We start from the raw sequence: 20,150 nt of genomic DNA, 5'->3' as shown, positions 1-20,150 counted from the left end.
CCTATAAGAGAGCCAAATATAATAATAGGGATCTCCTCCTGCACAACCCGGTAGTGAGACAACCAGAGGATAACATTCTTACTATGGTCATGAAATACAATGAATCCAGTCCCCAGATTGCACGTATCATTAAAAACAGATGGGAAATTCTACAATCAAATCCTGTCCTTTCAAATAAAATTTTACGTATAGCTTTCTCCAGAGGCAATAATTTAAAAGATCTACTGAGCCCCGCGGAGATTCACACTACTAGCAAGAAGGAGAATGAAGCAATAACTGACCATTATAAATGCGGCACATGCTTGATATGCCGTTATACCACACAGACCAAAACTTTCTATAATAAAGTGACTGACAAGATCTTCACTTTAAAACATTTTACTAACTGCTTGTCAGATCATGTTATTTATTCCATCACATGTCCTGGTCAGAAAGTGTATATTGGGATGACAACACGATCTCTTAAAGTAAGACTGCTTGAACATAAATCCAATATTAAACGAATGATCACTAAGGAACCACTTGTAGAACATTGTCTACTTATGAAACATTCTTTTGAAGATCTCAGATGTTGTGCGATTGACAAAGTGGATGCACTAAGAAGGGGAGGAAATAGAAAACTTACATTATTAAGAAAAGAAGCAAGATGCATTTTTGACTTCAAGTTGATTGAACCTTGGGGCCTTAATAGCTCAATAGATTGGCATATTTTCTATTGAACTTTCTCAATTAGGTGATCCGTACCCCTTAAGAGATTCCAGAAGGAGGAGCCTATATATTTGAACACCGATGGCGTGTGACGTCGCTGACGCCATTTTGAGATAATATTTCCGTGATTGAAAGCAAGTTAACTTAGGGTTGGTGGTGCAGCCTGTACGATTTTATTTTATTTTCTATTTCTTGATTAGCCTTAATTTGCTTCTTCCCCAGATATTGAACTTCCAGCACCAGTTCCTGACGAAGCCTTGGATGTGTGAAACGGTGGCCCTGTCGAACTTATAAAAATACCTGCTGGACATTTAAGCTAAGTGCTTTTTTGAGTCTCCTTAAGCTTTGGGAGGGAAGATTGTATGTAGTTGAATGACTTTAGACCAAGAAATACTAAGGCAACTATCTAAATATTGTCCATTAAAAGTTGAGATAACATCTGGAGTTTTTATGCCCGATGATTGAAACCAAACACTGGATACACTGAAATCATTTTTGTAACAGTGCTTAAAACCAAAGGCATTGTGACCTTGGCTTCTGGGGGCTTTTCTCCTTAGTTTTGAAACAGTACATGTGCTGATTTGAATGTTTAGTGCTAGAGCCAAGTTTCATGTATTAGATTACTATTTTTTGCCCTAGCACTACTGCACTTTTTTTTACGAGTCAGTTCACTAATGAGAGAGGTCCAAGGAGAGGACAAATTCTATCAAAAGCAAACAAGATCTTCAAAGGAGAAAAAACTGAGTAGAGGAACAAGGTACACCAATATACAAGAAAAACAGAAAAAGATGGAATTGCAGCTGGAGTGAAACCCTACTAAATAAATAAATTAAATATTTCCCAGGGTTTACCTGGCTATTTGAACAGCATTGAATCCTATTTGGTTGGTATTTTTTGCAGTAATATAAGCCACTGCATTGTATGTATAAGGAGAAGGAATGGGGAATACAAAGTCGTACATTTCCAAACAGCAGGGGGCAAAAAGTGCTACTCCTCCCCCCCCCCCCCCCCACAACACTTTGCTGAAGTACAACAAGATAGACAGTATAATCACTAGGACAAGACTGGAAGATGAAAAAAATTAATCCTCTTCTCTCAGACGTCTCAGTCAAAAGCCATTAAGATAGGGGTATTTAAACAAATAATTCTGAAAGGATACAATACTTAGATTCTGTGCTGCTTACACCAAAATCCCCTCTCTTGCGTTTATCCACGTTGGGGATTCTGCTAGCTGCTTGTGAGCTGGATTGGCCACTGCTGGAAACAAGATACTGGGCTTGATGGGTGCATCTGATCCAGTATGGTAGTTTTTATGTTCTCATTACAGCCTATGAAGGATATGGGTGTTGGCCATGGCTCCTCACAACATGAATATCCTGAACACTTTGGGTGAACAGACAGTAGAACAAGGCCCAGGTATTCACTCACTCTGTAAAAGGGCACTTTTGGAGTGATAAAAGGTCATATCTTTTTTCAGTAGTAGTTCAAAAGTGGATTACATTTATGTATAGTAGGTTTTTTTTCTGGCCCCTGAGGCCGCACAATCTAAGGGGCCCTTTACAAGTGCGTAAAATCTGGGCATCGTAGCAGTTAGGGCTTTTTCTCTTTTATTTGCGGGTCCGTGCTACTGTTCCCATTAGTGCGTGGACCTGCAAAAATTAACATGTTACCATTAGCACACGCTTTTCAGAATGTGCTAGCTGGTTAATTATGAAACAGGCACTGTCCACCCATACCAAGCCCCCTTGGAAAAAAATATTTTGTAAAAATACTAATGTGCACTTATTATGTGTTTGCAGTAAGCCTTTTATAGACAACACAAGAGTAGCCAGTACTGGGTCAGACCATGGTTCATCTGCCCAGTATCCTGATCCACAGTGACCAAGCCAGGTCACAAGCACCTGGCAGAAGCCCAAATAATGTGCAACATTCCATGCTAGCCAATCCCAGGGCAAGCAGTTGCTTCCCCATATCTGCTCTCAAGAGCAGACTATGGACTTTTCCACTAGGAACTTGTCCAAAGCTTTTTAAAACCCAGATATGCTAACCGATGTTACTACACTCCTCCGTAAACAGTTCCAGAGTTTAACTATTCTTTGAGTGAAAATATATTTCCTCCTATTTGTTTCAAAAGTATTTCCATGTAACTTCCTTGAGTGTACCCTAATCTTTGTACTTTGGAATGAGTAAAATCAATTTACACCACACAGGATTTTGTAGACCTCAATCATATCTTCCCTCATCCGTCTCTTTTTCCAAGCTGAAGAGCCCCTAACCTTTTTAGCCTTTCATTTTTTTAGCCTTTCCATCCCCTTTATCATTTTGGTTGCTCTTCTTTGAACTGTTTCTAATTCCGCTATATCTTTTTGAGATATAGCGACCAGAACTGACACAATACTCAAGGTGAGGTTGTACCATAGAGCAATACAGAGGCATTATAGTACTTTTGGTGTTATTCACCATCCCTTTCGTAATAATTCCTAGCATCCTGTTTGCCTTTTTTGGCCACTGCCACTCATGAGCAGAAGATTTCATCAAATTATCTATAACCATACCTAGATCTTTTTCTTGGTTGCTGATTCCCCAAGGTGGAACCTAGCATCAGGTTACTGTGATTCGGAGTATTATTCTTTCCAATGTGCATCACCTTGCATTTGTCCACATTAAATTTCTCTGCCCATGTTTTAACAACCTTGAAATAGTTTTGTGTCATCTGCCAATGTAATCACCTCACTCGTTGTTCCAATTTCCATATCATTTATATATATGTTAAATAGCAATTGATCCAGTACTAATCCCTGCGGCACTACACTTTCGCCCTTCTCCACTGAGGATTACCATTTACCCCTACCCTTCGGTTTCTGTCCTATAACCAATTCCTAATCCAGACCAGAATATTGCCTCTTATCCATGTCTCTTTAATTTTCTCAGGAGTCTCTCATGAGGACTTTGTCAAATGCTTTCTGAAAATCTACATACACTACATTAACCGGCTTCACCTTTATCCAAATGTTTATTCACGCCCTTCAAAGAAATGAAGCAAATTGGTGAGCAAGACTTCCCTTGGCTGAACCCATGCTGACTCTATCCCATTAAACCATGTTTGTCTATCCAGCTTATTTTCGAAAGAGAAGACACCCATATTTCGACCCAAATCAGGAGATGGCCTCTCTTCTCCCGTGTGCGACCAAATCGGTAATAATTGAAAGCCGATTTTGGTCGTCTTTCAACTGCACTCTGTCGCAGGAACGAAGAAAGTTGACGGGGGCGTGTTGGAGGCGTGGTGAAGGCGGGACTGGGGCGTGGTTATCGGCCGAGGAGAGATGGGCGTCTTTAGCTGATAATCGAAACAAGAAGGGCGTTTTGGATGAAAATTTGGTCCGCTTTATTTGGACCCTTTTTTTTCAGGTCCAAGTCCCAAAAAAGTGCCCCAACTGACCAGATGACCACCGGAGGGAATCGGGGATCACCTCCCCTGACTCCCCCAGTGGTCACTAACCCCCTCCCACCACAAAAATCCCACTTTAAAAACTTTTTTTCCAGCCTCTATGCCAGCCTCAAATGCCGTACCCACCTCCATGACAGCAGAATGTGTTCTATCCTGTGACAAGCCCTTTCCCTGGTTCTGATGTGGGTCTCGGGTGAGTGTGACACCCTTTCTGTTATGCGCACTGCAGAGTCACATCAGCAATGCATGTGGTGGGGTGTAGGGTATTGGGCTCCGTGATTCCAGTAGCTTGTGTTAAATGCTCACGATGTTGGTAGTTGGTAGGCTCTACTCCCAGGGTGCTTTTCCCCCTGCTTGATGGGTCAGAGTGTGCCCTGTTTTGTTTCCTGTTGGTAGTCCATGCGGTAGGGGCCATTTTTGTCAGCCAGTTTTAGATCCCTTTCATGTGTTAGCCACGTTACAGAACTTAGTTCTTCTTCCGTTGAATGTTGCTGAATAGAGGGCATTGTACAGCATTCTGCCAGCTCTGACCTACTGCTAATCTCAGTACCAGGAAGACTCTTTGCCAGTGGGGCACAACCTCTGATCTGCAGTTAACTATGAGTAAACGTGCTTATTCAAATGAAGACTTTTTCAAAGAGATTAGTCTTCAGGTGTCAACTGTGTGCCAAGGTTATACAACAGCAACAAAGTCCTAGAGGCCTGCGTGTATGCAGGTCTCTGGAGCACTTTTAGTGGGTACCGCAGTGCACTTCAGGCTTGCGGACCCAGGCCCATCCCCCCTACCTGTAACACTTGTGCTGGTAAATGGGAGGCCTCCAAAACCCACTGTACCCACATGTAGGTGCCCCATTCACCCCTAAGAGCTATGGTAGTGTCGTACATTTGTGGGTGGTGGGTTTTGGGGGAGGGGGTTGGGGGCTCAGCACCCGTGGTAAGGGAGCTATGCATGTGGGAGAGTTTTCTGAATTCCACTGCACTGACCTCTATGGTGTCCAGTTGGTGTCCTGGCATGTGAGGGGGGCGAGTGTACTACGAATCGTGGTCCCTCCCACGACCAAATGGCTTGGATTAGGACGTTTCTGAGCTGGGCGTTTTTATTTTCCATTATCGCTGAAAAAACAAACAACGCCCAGCTCACAAACGACTAAATCCATGGCATTTTGGTCCGTACAAACCGTATTTCGAAACGAAGATGACATCCATTTTGGTTTTCCAAAATACGGTCTGTCCCACCCCTTCACGTACCCATTCTCGGCGTTTGCGTTCGTTAGCCCCTCTAGGTGTTCTATAATTTTATTTTCATAATAGTTTCCACTATTTTGGCTGGTGCGTGGTTATAGCTTAGCACCTTTTAGTAAAGGGCCCCTAGTCTGTACCTGAGGCAATGGCTCACTCTGGGAAAATTACTATGAATATGATAATCTGCTGCATTCTTTACAACATTTCAATAAGGTAAAGACATGCTGGCCCACACTAGACGTCAGGAGAGTAATAGAGAAGAAGTTAGACCGGAAGGCCAATCATAATGTTACTTCTTTTGTTGATTCTGCCAAACTGGCAATTAATACCATATAGGGCCCCATTTGGAAGAGGTTTATAAAGCATTTATATTATGATTGGGAGGAGTCCAGTGTGGTTATTTGTCAAGGGCACCCCAACAAGTTAATCCTGCCCTATTGGATGCTGCGCTCTGCTACTTATTACATGAATTTTAAATATTATTTAGCATTTGAGAACAGTATCAAAGGTCTCATTCAAACGTACCATTGATGATCCGGTACCATACCCTTCCATTCTCGCCTTCATCTGCATCTGTAGCTTTCACCTTTGGAAAGGAAGAAAAATAATTGGCTGGTGTAAATGCTCTTGCCTGGATTTCAAAAAGCACACACAGATTACACAATTATATAATCTATAATGGGAATTCTATAAACTGGTGCCTATAGAGAGGCACCAATTTCAGGCAAGTTATATAATAATAGCACTTTAATATGTGATTCGCAGCCAAAGTATCAGCCTGCTTATCCTACATTGCTGCCTGGATGTCCAACCGCCACCTGAAACTGAACATGGCCAAGACCGAGCTCATTGTCTTTCCACCCAAACCCACTTCTCCTCTCCCTCCGCTCTCTATTTCAGTCGACAACACCCTCATCCTCCCCGTCTCATCTGCCCGCAACCTCAGAGTCATCTTCGCTCCTCCCTCTCCTTCTCTGCCCATATCCAGCAGACAGCCAAGACCTGTCGCTTCTTTCTCTATAACATCAGCAAAATTCCCCCCTTCCTCTCTGAGCCACACCACCCGAACTCTCATCCACTCTCTCATCACCTCTCGTCTGACTACTGCAACCTACTCCTCACTGGCCTCCCACTTAACCATCTATCCCCCCTTCAATCCGTTCAGAACTCTGCTGCCCGTCTTATCTTCCGCCTAGACCGATATGCTCATATCACCCCTCTCCTCAAGTCACTTCACTGGCTTCCGATCAGGTACCGCATACAGTTCAAGCTTCTCCTACTAATCTACAAATGTACTCAATCTGCAGCCCCTCATTACCTCTCTACCCTCATCTCCCCTTACGCTCCTACCTGTAACCTCCGCTCACAGGACAAATCCCTCCTTTCAGTACCCTTCTCCACCACCGCCAACTCCAGGCTCCGCCCTTTCTGCCTCGCCTCACCCTATGCTTGGAATAAACTCCCTGAGCCCATACGCCAAGTCCCCTCCCTGCCCATCTTCAAATCCTTGCTCAAAGCCCACCTCTTCAATGTCGCTTTCGGCACCTAACCATTGAACCTCTATCCAGGAAATCTAGACTGCCCCCAATTTGATTGACTGCACTTTTTTGTCCTTTAGATTGTAAGCTCCTTTGAGCAGGGACTGTCCTTCTTTGTTAGATTGTACAGCTCTGCGTAACCCTGGTAGCGCTTTAGAAATGTTAAATAGTAGTAGTAGTAGTTGGCAATTATACACATAAGTGCAAGGTGCTAATCTATAACACACACACGAACATTGCTTAGTGCGTAAGTGTGAGGGGAATAAAAATGGGCACAGTCCCATGGATTCTATAAAAGTCACTAAAAATTGCACATGCAAATTGAATTAAATAATGAGCTAATTAGCGCGGATAATTGATTTGTTAACAAGCAGTTATTGGCATTAATTAGATTTAATTGGAATATACGCACATAAATTTAGGCGCGGGATCCACGTTTACATTTTACACACAAGTTCAAAAAGGGGACGTGGAAATAGGAGGGGCATGGGCAGGATGGCGGCATTCCTAAAATTAACGCTCATAGTTATAGAATTAAGATTGAAACATGTCTAATTTAGGCACAAAGATTTCCAGCACATTTCGGTTGGTGCACATGGGCACGCCTAAAGTTAAGCACGATTCCCAGGCATTAGCGCTATTCTATAAACCATGTCTAACTTTAAACATAAAATAGCACTTTTTTGGTGCTGATTTTTGGCACCATATATAGAACTCATGGGCGTGTCTCTGAGATATGTGCATAACTTACATAAGTACATAAGTACATAAGTAGTGCCATACTGGGAAAGACCAAAGGTCCATCTAGCCCAGCATCCTGTCACCGACAGTGGCCAATCCAGGTCAAGGGCACCTGGCACGCTCCCCAAACGTAAAAACATTCCAGACAAGTTATACCTAAAATGCGGAATTTTTCCAAGTCCATTTAATAGCGGTCTATGGACTTGTCCTTTAGAATCTATCTAACCCCTTTTTAAACTCCGTCAAGCTAACCGCCCGTACCACGTTCTCCGGCAACGAATTCCAGAGTCTAATTACACGTTGGGTGAAGAAAAATTTTCTCCGATTCGTTTTAAATTTACCACACTGTAGCTTCAACTCATGCCCTCTAGTCCTAGTATTTTTGGATAGCGTGAACAGTCGCTTCACATCCACCCGATCCATTCCACTCATTATTTTATACACTTCTATCATATCTCCCCTCAGCCGTCTCTTCTCCAAGCTGAAAAGCCCTAGCCTTCTCAGCCTCTCTTCATAGGAAAGTCGTCCCATCCCCACTATCATTTTCGTCGCCCTTCGCTGTACCTTTTCCAATTCTACTATATCTTTTTTGAGATACGGAGACCAGTACTGAACACAATACTCCAGGTGCGGTCGCACCATGGAGCGATACAACGGCATTATAACATCCGCACACCTGGACTCCATACCCTTCCTAATAACATCCAACATTCTATTCGCTTTCCTAGCCGCAGCAGCACACTGAGCAGAAGGTTTCAGCGTATCATCGACGACGACACCCAGCTCCCTTTCTTGATCCGTAACTCCTAACGCGGAACCTTACAATACTATAAGTTACATGCACTTCAGGGTACAATTAGGCATATTGTACAAAACACCACGGCCAGACTAATCTTTGGAAAAACTCGCTTCGACAGTGTGCAGCCTCTCCGTGAGAGTGTTCACTGGCTGCCCATTAAAGACTGTATTGAATTCAAAATCTGCGCCTTAACACAAAATTAATTACGGAGAAGCACCATGTGTGATTTGATATAGATTTACCTCCCAGAAATTCATCGATGTCTTCTTGTACTTATCTTATTTTGCACTATCCTTCCTGCAGGAATCTAAAGTACAAGTCAATTTATGCTTCATCTTTTTCATTCATCAGCCCACAATCCTGGAATGCCTTGCTAAAAACGTATTTGTTTAGTAAAGCCTATCCCAAAGTCCCCTGTATTCTTTAAACCCCTATTTCCGTTCTGTCAGATTTCCCGCTTTTTGCCTTTGTCTGCTTCCCTTCTGTTGCTCCCGATTTCCCACCCATATTCTCTTACTTAGCAGCTTACATTACTGTATTTGATTCATTTTTATTAACTATTATATCCTGTTGTATTATGTAATTTTATTGTAACTTTGTTAGACACATTGCGCACATGCTGGGAAAATGTGGGATACAAGTGAACCAAATAAATAAATAAATAAATATTGTTGGCATCTAACTTTATGTGCACCAATGCCAACTTATGCTATTATTCTATAACAGCATCTTGGCACCATGAAGTTGCAATAGAATTGGCACATAGTGCATGGCACTGGGGTTCTTAAATCAAGAGGCATACTTACAGAAAACCACTTAGCCGGACACTACTCATTTGCTCATCTATCTCTTCACATACACATATAAATGTTTAGAATACCAGCATCTTGCTACCTAAACCTAAGTGGCTCCTCCTAGCACCCCCCTAGGGATGAATTCTATAAATCGCACCTTAACAATTGGTGCCACCCCCCCCCCAAGCACTATTCTATAAACTGCACCTAAAGTTAAGAATGGTTTTTAGAATAGTGCTTAAGTGCAGGGGTCGCACGTAAATTTAGGTGTGTTCACTTGCACCAACCATGAGGCAAATGCCCCAGCCTAAATTTACACGCAGAATGCCCTTATTCTATAATTGCATGTGTAACTGTAATCCACATCCACTCTCTGCCCTGAAACACCTATGACCCTCCCATGTCCGTGCCTCCTTTTCTGAGACGCATGTAAAATTTAGGCACGTATCACGCATTTAAATTTATAAACTTACATATTAATTGATTTCAATTAGTGCCAATAATTGCTTATGAAAAAGTCGATATTGGTACTAGTTGGCTCGTTAATCAATTAAATTGCACATGCAAATTTGTGTGCACAATTTTTGGTGACCTATAGAGAATTAGGGGGTTAGTGTTTTCATGTTGTTCCATAACAAGGAGACTATTAAGTTGCATTAAGCAGTTATCACAGAAATTAAGCATGCTAACAGTGAGCAGTGGCTTGACAGCAAGTGTTAATTCCTATGTTAACTGCCAATGACAGAATGTGTGGGGAGTGGAGTGAGGACTGAGCATTTCATTTAACAAAGAGGTAGTTAACTGTTAACACAGCAGATAAGACAGAGCAGTTAACACCAGTTTAACAGTGGACATGAAGGGGGTAATCTTATAAGAAGCCACCTAACCTTAGACAGTAAGAACACATATGAATGTCGATATTTTAGTTTATTACACGTTAAGTGACCTCTCACAAAGTATTGACTAGCATGCAAGTACATGCATACATTTCATGGCCTATACTTTCACTGTGGGCATAAACGGGGCAGAGTTTGACCACAATTTGGGCAAAGGCTGCTATGAAATGTCTTAATTTACTTGTGGAAAGTATGTATTCAGATTTACACCAGACCTGCTGCACCTAAGCTAGTATTTTGTAAAGTCAAGTAAGCAAGCATTTGACTTATAAGTACATAAGTATTGCCACACTGGGACAGACCAAAGGTCCATCAAGCCCAGCATCCTGTTTCCACAATCCAGGTCACAAATACCCGGTAAGATCCCAAAAAAGCTCAATACATTTTATGCTGCTTATCCCAGAAATAAGCAGTGAATTTTCCCCAAGTCAATTTAATAATGGTCAATGGATTTTTCCTTTAGGAAGCCGTCCAGACCTTTTTTAAAACCCCGCTAAGCTAACCACCTTTACCACATTCTCTGACAACAAATTCAAGAGTTTAATTACACGTTGAGTGATGAAATATTTTCTCCAATTCATATTAAATTTACTACTTTGTAGCGTCATCGCATGCCCCCTAGTCCTAGTATTTTTGGAAAGAGTAAACAAACGATTCATGTCTACCCGTTCCACTCCACTCATTATTTTATAGACCTCTATTATATCTCCCCTCAGCCGCCTAGGTGTGTTACCTAGACATGACTTTATAAAATTACCCTCCACCTGCATCCACATTATCTACAATGCAGCTAACAAACAGTAAGTATATTGTCTCTGCATTAACTCCCTAATTATGTCACCAATTTGCATGCACAACTTAATTGAATGAGCTAATTAGTACCAATAATTGGCTTTTTAACAAGCAATTAGTGGCGCTAATTGAAATTAGTTAACATGCACCTGCCTAAATTTTACATGTGTCCTGGAAAAGGGGGCGCAGAAATGGGAGGGTCATGGGGATTTCAGTGTGGAGCATGGGTATGGATTCCAGTACACATGCAATTGTAGTATAAGGGGGTTCTGCAGGTAAATTTAGGCAGGGATATTTGCACGTGATCCCTGCACTTAGGTGCTATTCTATAAACCACACCTAACTTTATGCACAGCTTATAGAATAGCACTTAAACATTTTTTTCTGTGCCAATTTTTTAGGCACAATTTATAGAATTCACAACTAACTGTATGGGAAGTTGTTGAGTGCACCCCTAACAGTTAATTCAGAGGTTCTGCAGTCACTGCCACACACTGTGGCAGTAACTGCTCTCCTGTGTTCCACAATCCTTCCTGTAATAGAAGATGTCTTCTTAGAAGATGTGCTGGTAGCAGGATGTACAGGATCCCCCATGCAAATTTTGCTAGTTGTGGCCAGCATGTTTGCTTGTTTTTCCAAAAAATCTAAATATCGATGTCTGCATCACTCAAACATAAATAATAGTCCAGTTCATTAACAGGCTTCAAAGTAGAAAATGACATAGCGAGAGTTGTCCCTATCCTCATGGGCTCTGTCCCCATCCCTGCCCTGTCCCCATGGGCTCTGTCCCTGTCCCAGTGGGCTCTGTCCCCGCCCAATCCCCGCAAGCTCTGTACCTGTCCCCATCCCCGCGGTTACTGCAGGTCTCTGTCCCCATGTTATTCTCTATGTCTGAGTAATAACCAATCCTTGGCAAGCAAAGACAAGTAACTGGCTAAACCTGAACTATAGAAGAAATCCCTTAGAGGTCTGCAATGGCGGCTTCAGATGGGTGATGAATTATTTCCTCTTTAGGGTTCTAGCTGTTCCCCAGTAAACCCTGTTAGTATCAAGTATAGTCTGGCATGTCATTACCCTGCATAGGCAGCTAGATTCTCAGTCTGGTAGAAAGTGTAAATAATGAGCTTCTGAATCCTTCTTTGTGCTGAACTTAGCACAAAAAGATACAGTTGAAAGGTGTTACTGAAAATTCAGTCACTTTCCTCAGAGAGATGCGTATGCCATCAGGTCTTCTTCTCCTCTCCTGTCCAAAAACGCTCCATCAAGCGCAGTGTTGGCTCTGCCCGGATTGTCAACAGGTGACAATCTGGGACCAATCAGAAACCATATACATCTGTCCAGCAGGTGATATACAGTCACAAAATAATAAGGAGCCCTTGGGTTTCAGAAGGTCCACCTTTTCAGGAATGGGACAGGATGCCTCGCTAATGAGGTAGCTAATGATGATTACCTCATTCCAAGTTTCTGTGAAACTCTGTCCTCCACAGCTTCACACGAGATAGACTGGAGGGCTAGTGCAGGTGTACAGCATGTCCTTGGATGATGTCAGCTAGCACAATGCTTCCAGGAAGTCATGCAGAATCCAGGATGGTATTGTTAAGAAAAGATGGTTCATGGTCTATCCAGGCTTCAGGCCTATATAAGGTGATATACAAGGGATATCCCTACATTGCTCCCCTTTGCTTTTGGGTGGTGGTGAGCCAATAGCCTCTCTCAGTGAACTCCAAGCCTCACTCTTGTGCTCCAATAGCCTCTAACTCCAAGCCTCAATCAGATGCTCCAATAGCCTCTCTCAGTGCATTCTGAGAGAGTCCCACATCTGCGAGACTCCTGTGGTCTTGGAGGTCATACCCACTGGATTCCCACAGATTCCTGTGATAACTATTCCCATGCCTCTCTAATACCAGCACCATCCCAAGACTGAAACCCGATAACAAGTATATGAAAAGAACTAAAGGAGGAGAGGGAATGAGTGACTGGGAAGAGGATGAGAGACAGAAGAATGCAGACGAGGTTGGGGGGGGAGAGATTACAAAATGGATAAAAGACAGGAGGAATAAAAGGCTAGGAGAAGGAATGAGACGGGTGGTAATGAGAGGACTAGGGAAGTATGAGTAGGGAAAAGAAAGCTGGCAAGTAGGTGGGGTGAAAAGAGGGAGACTGAAAACTGAAGGGGTAGATAAAAAGGCAGAAGTGGAGAAAAGAAGATGAAAAAGAAGGATCAATGTGAGAGATGCAGTGGTGGGATGAGAAGATGACAGGAAGACAAAGAACATGGAAAAGCACTTAGGAGAAAACCAACAAGAGAAAGTGGTTTAAAGAGACCAGGATCAATCCAACTGAAAATGAAATGTATTAGCATAGACAATGTTCACTCCTTTGTATTTTGTTCTGTACAGGAAGAAAGACATTTCTGGTTGTCACACCAATGTTTCACTGCTCACGGAGTCTGGTTTCTTGAGTTTTTTGTGTCATTGTTTTGTCTGCATATTTGTTTCTAATGTGCAGTTTTTATTCCTTACTAGGTGATGGTCTGTGATTTGCATGCTCCTTCCTTTTGTATCCCGCCAGAGTCCAACAAATATTGTATTGTAGTCCATCAGTAAAATGCCTCACGGCTATGAAGAAAATGGTTCCTTATCAAAAGTTTCAATGACATGAGGGGTTATTTTAGAAGCATCTCCACATGTGAATAGTGGCATTTATGTGTATAGATTGCATTCAAGTGTAGAAGGCAATTTTAGAATGCTGCTGTTTGCACATGGAGATACACAATATGTGGAGATTTTAAGAGGATGTGGTGGGAAGCACAGTTTGGCGTGCCTTGAGTGGGTTTGAGCATGTGATGAGTTTATGTCTTAATGTTTTGTGCTTCCTTATAGTATTTTCATGCTTTTCCTATTATGTGATCATCTTTGGGAAATGTGACTACAGTAGCGGATCCAAAATGTGGAGAAAGGCTGATTTTCCATGTTGTGGGTGTTACAAGTTTCAATAAAAAGGAAAACCTTAAAGTTATTAGGTGTTATAATTGTCAAAAAGGTTTAATTGAACACAGATTGGTATAATTGCACACAAGTCATAGAATGTGCAGATCCTCCCTCCATGTATAACAGCTCTCTAATGATTCTTATGCACACCCTGATATGTGGTAAACATTTGGTGTGGATTAGACAAAGAATAAATACAAAAGAAAAAGTATTAGGGGATGAAATTTGTACACTCATATTTGTGAAACTGATTTATGTATTTAGTTTATTTGGATTTTGCTCGCACCTTGTTCAGGGGTCTATGCAGAAAGCCTTGTGATAGAGACCAAACTCTACTGCGAAATCACCGATACAAACTGCAGCATGCTATAATCAATAAGCATGCAAACTACTACCACCTCAAAATCGCAGCAGTAATCCACAGCTCATTGTTGTCACCTTTCTTGTCAGTGCCTAAGCAGTGATGGACTTAGGCACTGACAGGAAGGCTGACATTGAATTAAAAAAAAACCTGCTGACACTTTGACCCAGCTTTCCACTCAGCCCCTATCTCTGACAGTCTAGCAACCTCTCTCCCCCTCCCTGACCCAACCAGATCCTAACGCCCCGTCCCCCAACAGTAAAGTATAAAAATACCTGGTGGTCTAGTGGGCCCCCACTCCCCAATCTGACCCCCCCCCCCACCCCCAACATCAACACATCAAAATCCCTGATGGTCTAATGGGTCCCTTCCCCTGACCCGTGCACCTCCCCTGACTTTAAAAGAATTCTCCCTGATGTTTAGTGGTCCCCCCCCAACCTCAACCCTTTTTTCAAGCCCTCAGCCTTCTCCCTATAGCTGAAGGCAGGGACCCTTCCTTATATGGTAGACTGCCCACCCAGTGCATCCCAGGATGGAGTACACAGGACAGGGTGCCACCATATTGAAGATAGTGAGTGGGCATCACTCCTGCCTTCAGGTACAGGGAGAGTCGTGGATTAGGGGGTGCCACTAGACCACCAGAGAATTTTGTGCTGATGTAGGGGGTGGGGGAGAAGATTGGGGTGGGGGGTGTGCTATGTTTTACTGTCGGTGGACTGAGGGATCAGGGGAGGGATGTCACTAGACTTGCAGCCAGTGTAGAAAGCAATCCCGAACAAGGTGGTTGTGTTAGAATGAGAGAGGGGAAGCTGCTAGACACCCGCATCTCTCAACCAATCCTTCAATGCTGCCCCAGACCTGGCACAAAGTTGTTCACGAGAAAGTTTTTTTTTTTTTTTTTGCATGGCTGCGGGATAGTTAATGACTGTGTTAACATGCATTTTAATGTGGTCTGTGATAAGGGTTTCTGTGTGTAACACCCATGCTGAAACCCTTCCTGCATTGCTATCCTGCAATAAAACTGTGTTAAAACTGCCAGAGGTTTTTCTGTATTGGTCTCTCAGTAGTAGCAGCTCATAGTAAGTCACATTCAAGTACATTAGGTAATTTCTTTGTCCCTAGAGGGCTCATAGTCTAATTTTACACCTGAGGCAATGGAGAGTTAAGTGACTTGCATGAGATCACAAGAAATGGCAGTGGGATTTAAACTAGGCTCCCCTGGATGTCAAGCCCAGTGCTCTAACCACTAGACTACTACTCCTCCACTCCATGAAAAGAATAACAGTGTCTGACTTGTCTTGCCAACCTTTTCCCCTTCCCCTTTGCCACCACAGAAAAAAAAAAGTTCTAAATCTGATGTCAGTAGGACACTGTATAGCAGAGATTTTCAACCCAGCCCTCGGGGCAAACCCAGCCAGTCAGGGGTTTCAGGATATCCCCAACATCCTGAAAACCCCGACTGGCTGGGTGTTCCTCGAGGACTGGGTTGAAAACCTACGTGAAAGAACAAATTTATTGAATACAAGATATCCTTCTAACTGAGTAAGTAAGCTTTTTATCAATTACACTGCTTATTAACCTATGCTGATTAGCACAAGCTCCAAACATAACTCAGCAACACCCTCTGCTGTTTAATACTGAGCAATGCAACACTATGTCTTTAATGTACCAGCTCAGCAATACAAGAGTGTTCAGTAGCTGGGTGGGGGAGAGGGGGAATGGGTGTGTGTGTGTGTGTGTGTCATTTTTAGAGAATGGATGCTTCCAAAACCAAGATCAAGCTTAGACAGCAAATATGATTTAACCTGATTAAAAAGGCATACCCTACCAATCCAACATAAATGCCTGATCTCTGCAACACAACAAAACTAAAGTACGTAATGGACTTAACACAACTCTTCCATTATACGATGCCCTACTGTGGCTGTGCCACATGAACTTTATCTTACCACAATATCACTTTGTATTTATTTACACCGGAGTCTGCAAACACCTCTCCGGTACTATGTAAGCCACATTGAACCTACAAATAGGTGGGAAAATGTGGGAAACAAATGTAACAAATAAATAAATAATAATTTCAAATAGGATACGAGGCACAAATAAAATACCATATCAAGTTATAAAAAAATTATGATTCAGGTAGCTAAGAAGGCAGTAGTTTGAAGACACCTGAGACAGATCCTAGGATCAAGGAAAACTATTGGACTGTATTGGATCTATCCATTCTCAGGACTCTGTAAGTGATGCACATTTTGAAAAATAAGCTTTTAACAATATAACCAAGCGATAAACTTATACTGTAAAGTGATCCAGAGTGTAATACAGTAATTTCTTAATAAAGGAAAAACAAGTCTAACAGACTAGGAAATAAATCACTTAAATCCACCAGCAGGGGATCCAAAATTTAAGATAAGGAGAATTTAGGAAAACATAATTAAGTATAAGTAAACGAAGGTGTTGGAAAGGGCTTCATCATATAAACTAATGAGAGCTATTTCCCATTGGAGCCAACAGCAATAATTTGCAGAGGCTCCTCTGATGGATGCTTAGTTGCCAAGAAAGCTGTAAGATGGGAAGGATCAAAGAAAACATATTTCATAGAATGGTGTCTTATGATGCATTTGCAAGGATATCTTAAAAGAAAGTGGCACCAATATGGAGTCCTCCTGGTCTGAAGAGTACAAATTGCTTACAATGATTTTGTGTATCCCTGGAAATATCAGGGAAAATTCTAATCTTAAGTCCCAAAAATAATTTTCTCTATTTTTAAAATACATCTTCATCAAACAATATTTGTCAGAGGCAAGAGCCACCGTAGCAATCAAAGTAGCACACTTGCCCCCCAGGTTCTATATATGACACTTTGGAATTACGTGTGCAAATTTGGACATGCGTCCAATTTGCGTGCACAACTTAATTGTTTAACAAGCCAATCAGCGCTGATAATTGGGCAATAACAAGCAATTAGCACAAATTGGCAATAATTAGAATTTACGCGTGCATCTTTTTAGGCATATTCCATAAAGAAATGCGCGTAAATTGTAGTGTGTGGATCCAAAAAGCGGCCACATTCATGGGGTTGGGGCATGGGTGGGTTAGGGGCATTCCTAAAATTTGTGTGCATTGTTATAGAATTATCAGGATCTGTGCCTAATTCACGCATGGGGAGTTATACCAGGTTTTCATTGGTGTAAATGATCACACCTAAATGTAGTCGTGGTTCCCGGCACTCCTAACTTTAAGCATTGTTTATAGAACAGTGCTGAGCACTATTTTTTTGTGTGCTGATTTTTTAGGCACCATTTATAGAATCTAGTCCCAAGTCCCAGTTTTCAGACAGGCTTCCAACCAAATCACAGTATAGAAATGGTATCAGTGTCCCTGCTAAATAATTTGTACCTTCAGGAACATAACGGTGGGTAACAGCAGTTGTCTTATTTGCCCTGTCTGCCATCTTTGACATCAACTGATGATGGACTGGTTAATATGAGAAGGAATTGGTGGACTTGATCTTCAGTGACTTGGGCCTTTTTTTTAATCTGATACTGTAGAACACACCAAGTAAATCTGGGGCAGAATCTGTAAAGGGCTTGTGATGTGACATGTGGCATTCTGCCGGGTTCTATCCTATCCCTCTATTTATTTAACTTATATTTGATGCCACCATGTAATGTCTTTCAGCATTAGACATCAACATTAAACAGAAAACTAACAAATCTCTCTGACCAAATCTGGGGACAGGATGACAGAGTTCAGCAAGCAGAATGAAGGATTGCAGGAGACTGTGCATTGATTAAGATAAAACAGGGTTAAGCTGAAGGGTAATAAGTCTGAATTGTTTTGGGTAGGAAAGAATGTGCTATCCCCTTCATTTTAGGTGTGCTTAGTTTGATCTTCCATGATAATGTCCCACTCGGTGCATAATTTTGGAATTGGAATAGACTTGCAACTTTCCTCAGAGAACAGATCTTTGCTGATATGATCCTGTTTTGGACTTTTGCAGAATTTGAGTTCTTTATAACATTGCTTTCTGCAAAGAATTTAAAGATTATTGGCACATGCTCTAATCTTCTTCCTTTTATTATTTGTACTAGCCGTTGAGCCCGTGAAAACGGGCTACTTTTGGAATGGGGGGGGGGGGGTTCTGAGCCCGCAGCAGCAGGCACATCAGCAAAGCTGCCGTTGGGGCGGGCTTCCTTCTCTGCCTGTGTCCCGCCCTCATGTGATGTAACGTTGGTAAGGGCGGGACAAAGGCAGAGAAGGAAGCTCGACGGCAGCTTTGCTGATGTGCCTGCTGCTGCGTGCTGATGTAAGTTCACAGTGCTTGGGCCAGATGGAGGGGCGGCGGCGACTCTGGGGGAGGGGGGAGGGGGAGCGGTTCCGACGTCTGCAGCATGCCAGTAGAGACTTCCCTCTCTGTCCCACCCCCATCATCACGTATTGAAGCGGGGGCGGGGCAGAGAGGGAAGTCTCTACTGCGCATTTGCGAGTGAGTACGGTCACTCGCCGTTTATATGTTTGATAATGCTACCAGATGTGCACAGAGCTTGCCGGACACACATAATGGTCTATTCTTGTTTAAGCTTATCATCAAGACAAGACATACAAAGAACAAATAAGAGGTCTAAAGGGCACCTGTAGTTCATAGAAAACTAGCACTTGCATGTCTAAGCACATTATGCACTATTTATTTCTTTATAATATTTAGAGCCTGCACTATCCATCCTTCTAAGTGGATCACAATAAAACATTCACAAAGAAGACAACACTAGACAATGATAATCAAATATTTTCATAAAAAAGGCAAATACTCCAACCATATCAGCTTAAATTCATAACTGCAAGGGGGCATAGAGGCGCATGAGCGTGTTGATAACTTATGTGTGCAGCTAATAGAATACTATAAGAAAAGTTACCTAGGCATGCCCATTTACACCTGCCATTGACCCGGTGTAAACAGTCACAACTAAATATAGGCATGCCAATTTGGGTTTCTGCTAGTATTCTATAATGGCATCTTGGTACACAGATGCTGTTACAGAATTGGCGTTTAGCACACACTATCAGCCTCCTGACACCACATTATAGAATTGTGCCCCTATAGTTAAACCAGGGAAATTGTTAGAGGAGGGGGCAAGATCAGAAATGTTGTTACCCAGGTCAGGAGGGAGACCTTTTGGCCAATGCTGGTTTTGAGACTGTGCCCCAAAGCAGTATGGGACTGATAGTCCTGATTCTTCACATTGAAATCCATGCTGTAGATCCCATAATGAATCAGGATAGGGATGTCAGAATGACAGAACTGACCTAAAATCTCCCTCTTAGAAATGGGTATTTGACAGCTCTGTAAGATATTTGATAGCTCTGTAAGATGGTGTCCTAAGGGAGGACGTGCATCAAAGCTCCTGAGCATTGGAGAGATTTACATCATGGTGAAAGCCAGAGCATACCAAAACTGCAAGAGAAATGTTAGTGTCATCACTAGGATAAAGAAGGTTGCTTCTCAAAAGTAGAAACAACTGGATATCCTGGTCCTGAGAAGCAAGAAGGGACACAAGGGATGTCCCCAGAATCTATATAGAGAAGAGAACAACAGTGGTATTTCCATCTGGAGGTAAACCAACTCTGAAGGTGTAGAGGAGTAAAAGAAATAAAGAGGAGTCTCTAAGGAGTGGAGAGACCTAAAAGAACAAATAAGTGACTATCAGGCTCATTTTCGAAAGAGAAGGATGTCCATCTTTCGACAAAAATCAGAAGATGGATGTCCTTCTCCCGGAGACGTCCAAATCAGTATAATCGAAACCCAATTTTGGACATCTCCAACTGCAGTCTGTCGCA

The 20,150-nt window shown here is 42.3% G+C and overlaps 1 protein-coding gene across 1 annotated transcript in view; it reads right to left on the bottom strand.

Annotated features, from left to right (window-relative positions):
• CDH23 (cadherin related 23) overlaps nt 1–20,150 on the bottom strand; it is a 1,475,307-nt gene that overhangs the window by 501,023 nt on the left and 954,134 nt on the right. The window contains exon 26 of the mRNA XM_030204991.1: nt 5,924–5,984. Coding sequence (XP_030060851.1) covers nt 5,924–5,984 — 61 coding nt within the window. The remainder of the gene's footprint in view (nt 1–5,923; nt 5,985–20,150) is intronic.

Source organism: Microcaecilia unicolor, chromosome 5 (assembly GCF_901765095.1).
Source record: "Microcaecilia unicolor chromosome 5, aMicUni1.1, whole genome shotgun sequence".
NCBI lineage: Eukaryota > Metazoa > Chordata > Amphibia > Gymnophiona > Siphonopidae > Microcaecilia > Microcaecilia unicolor.
Note: the sequence above shows the minus strand (reverse complement) of the source record. Positions and strands in the feature narration are given on the sequence as shown.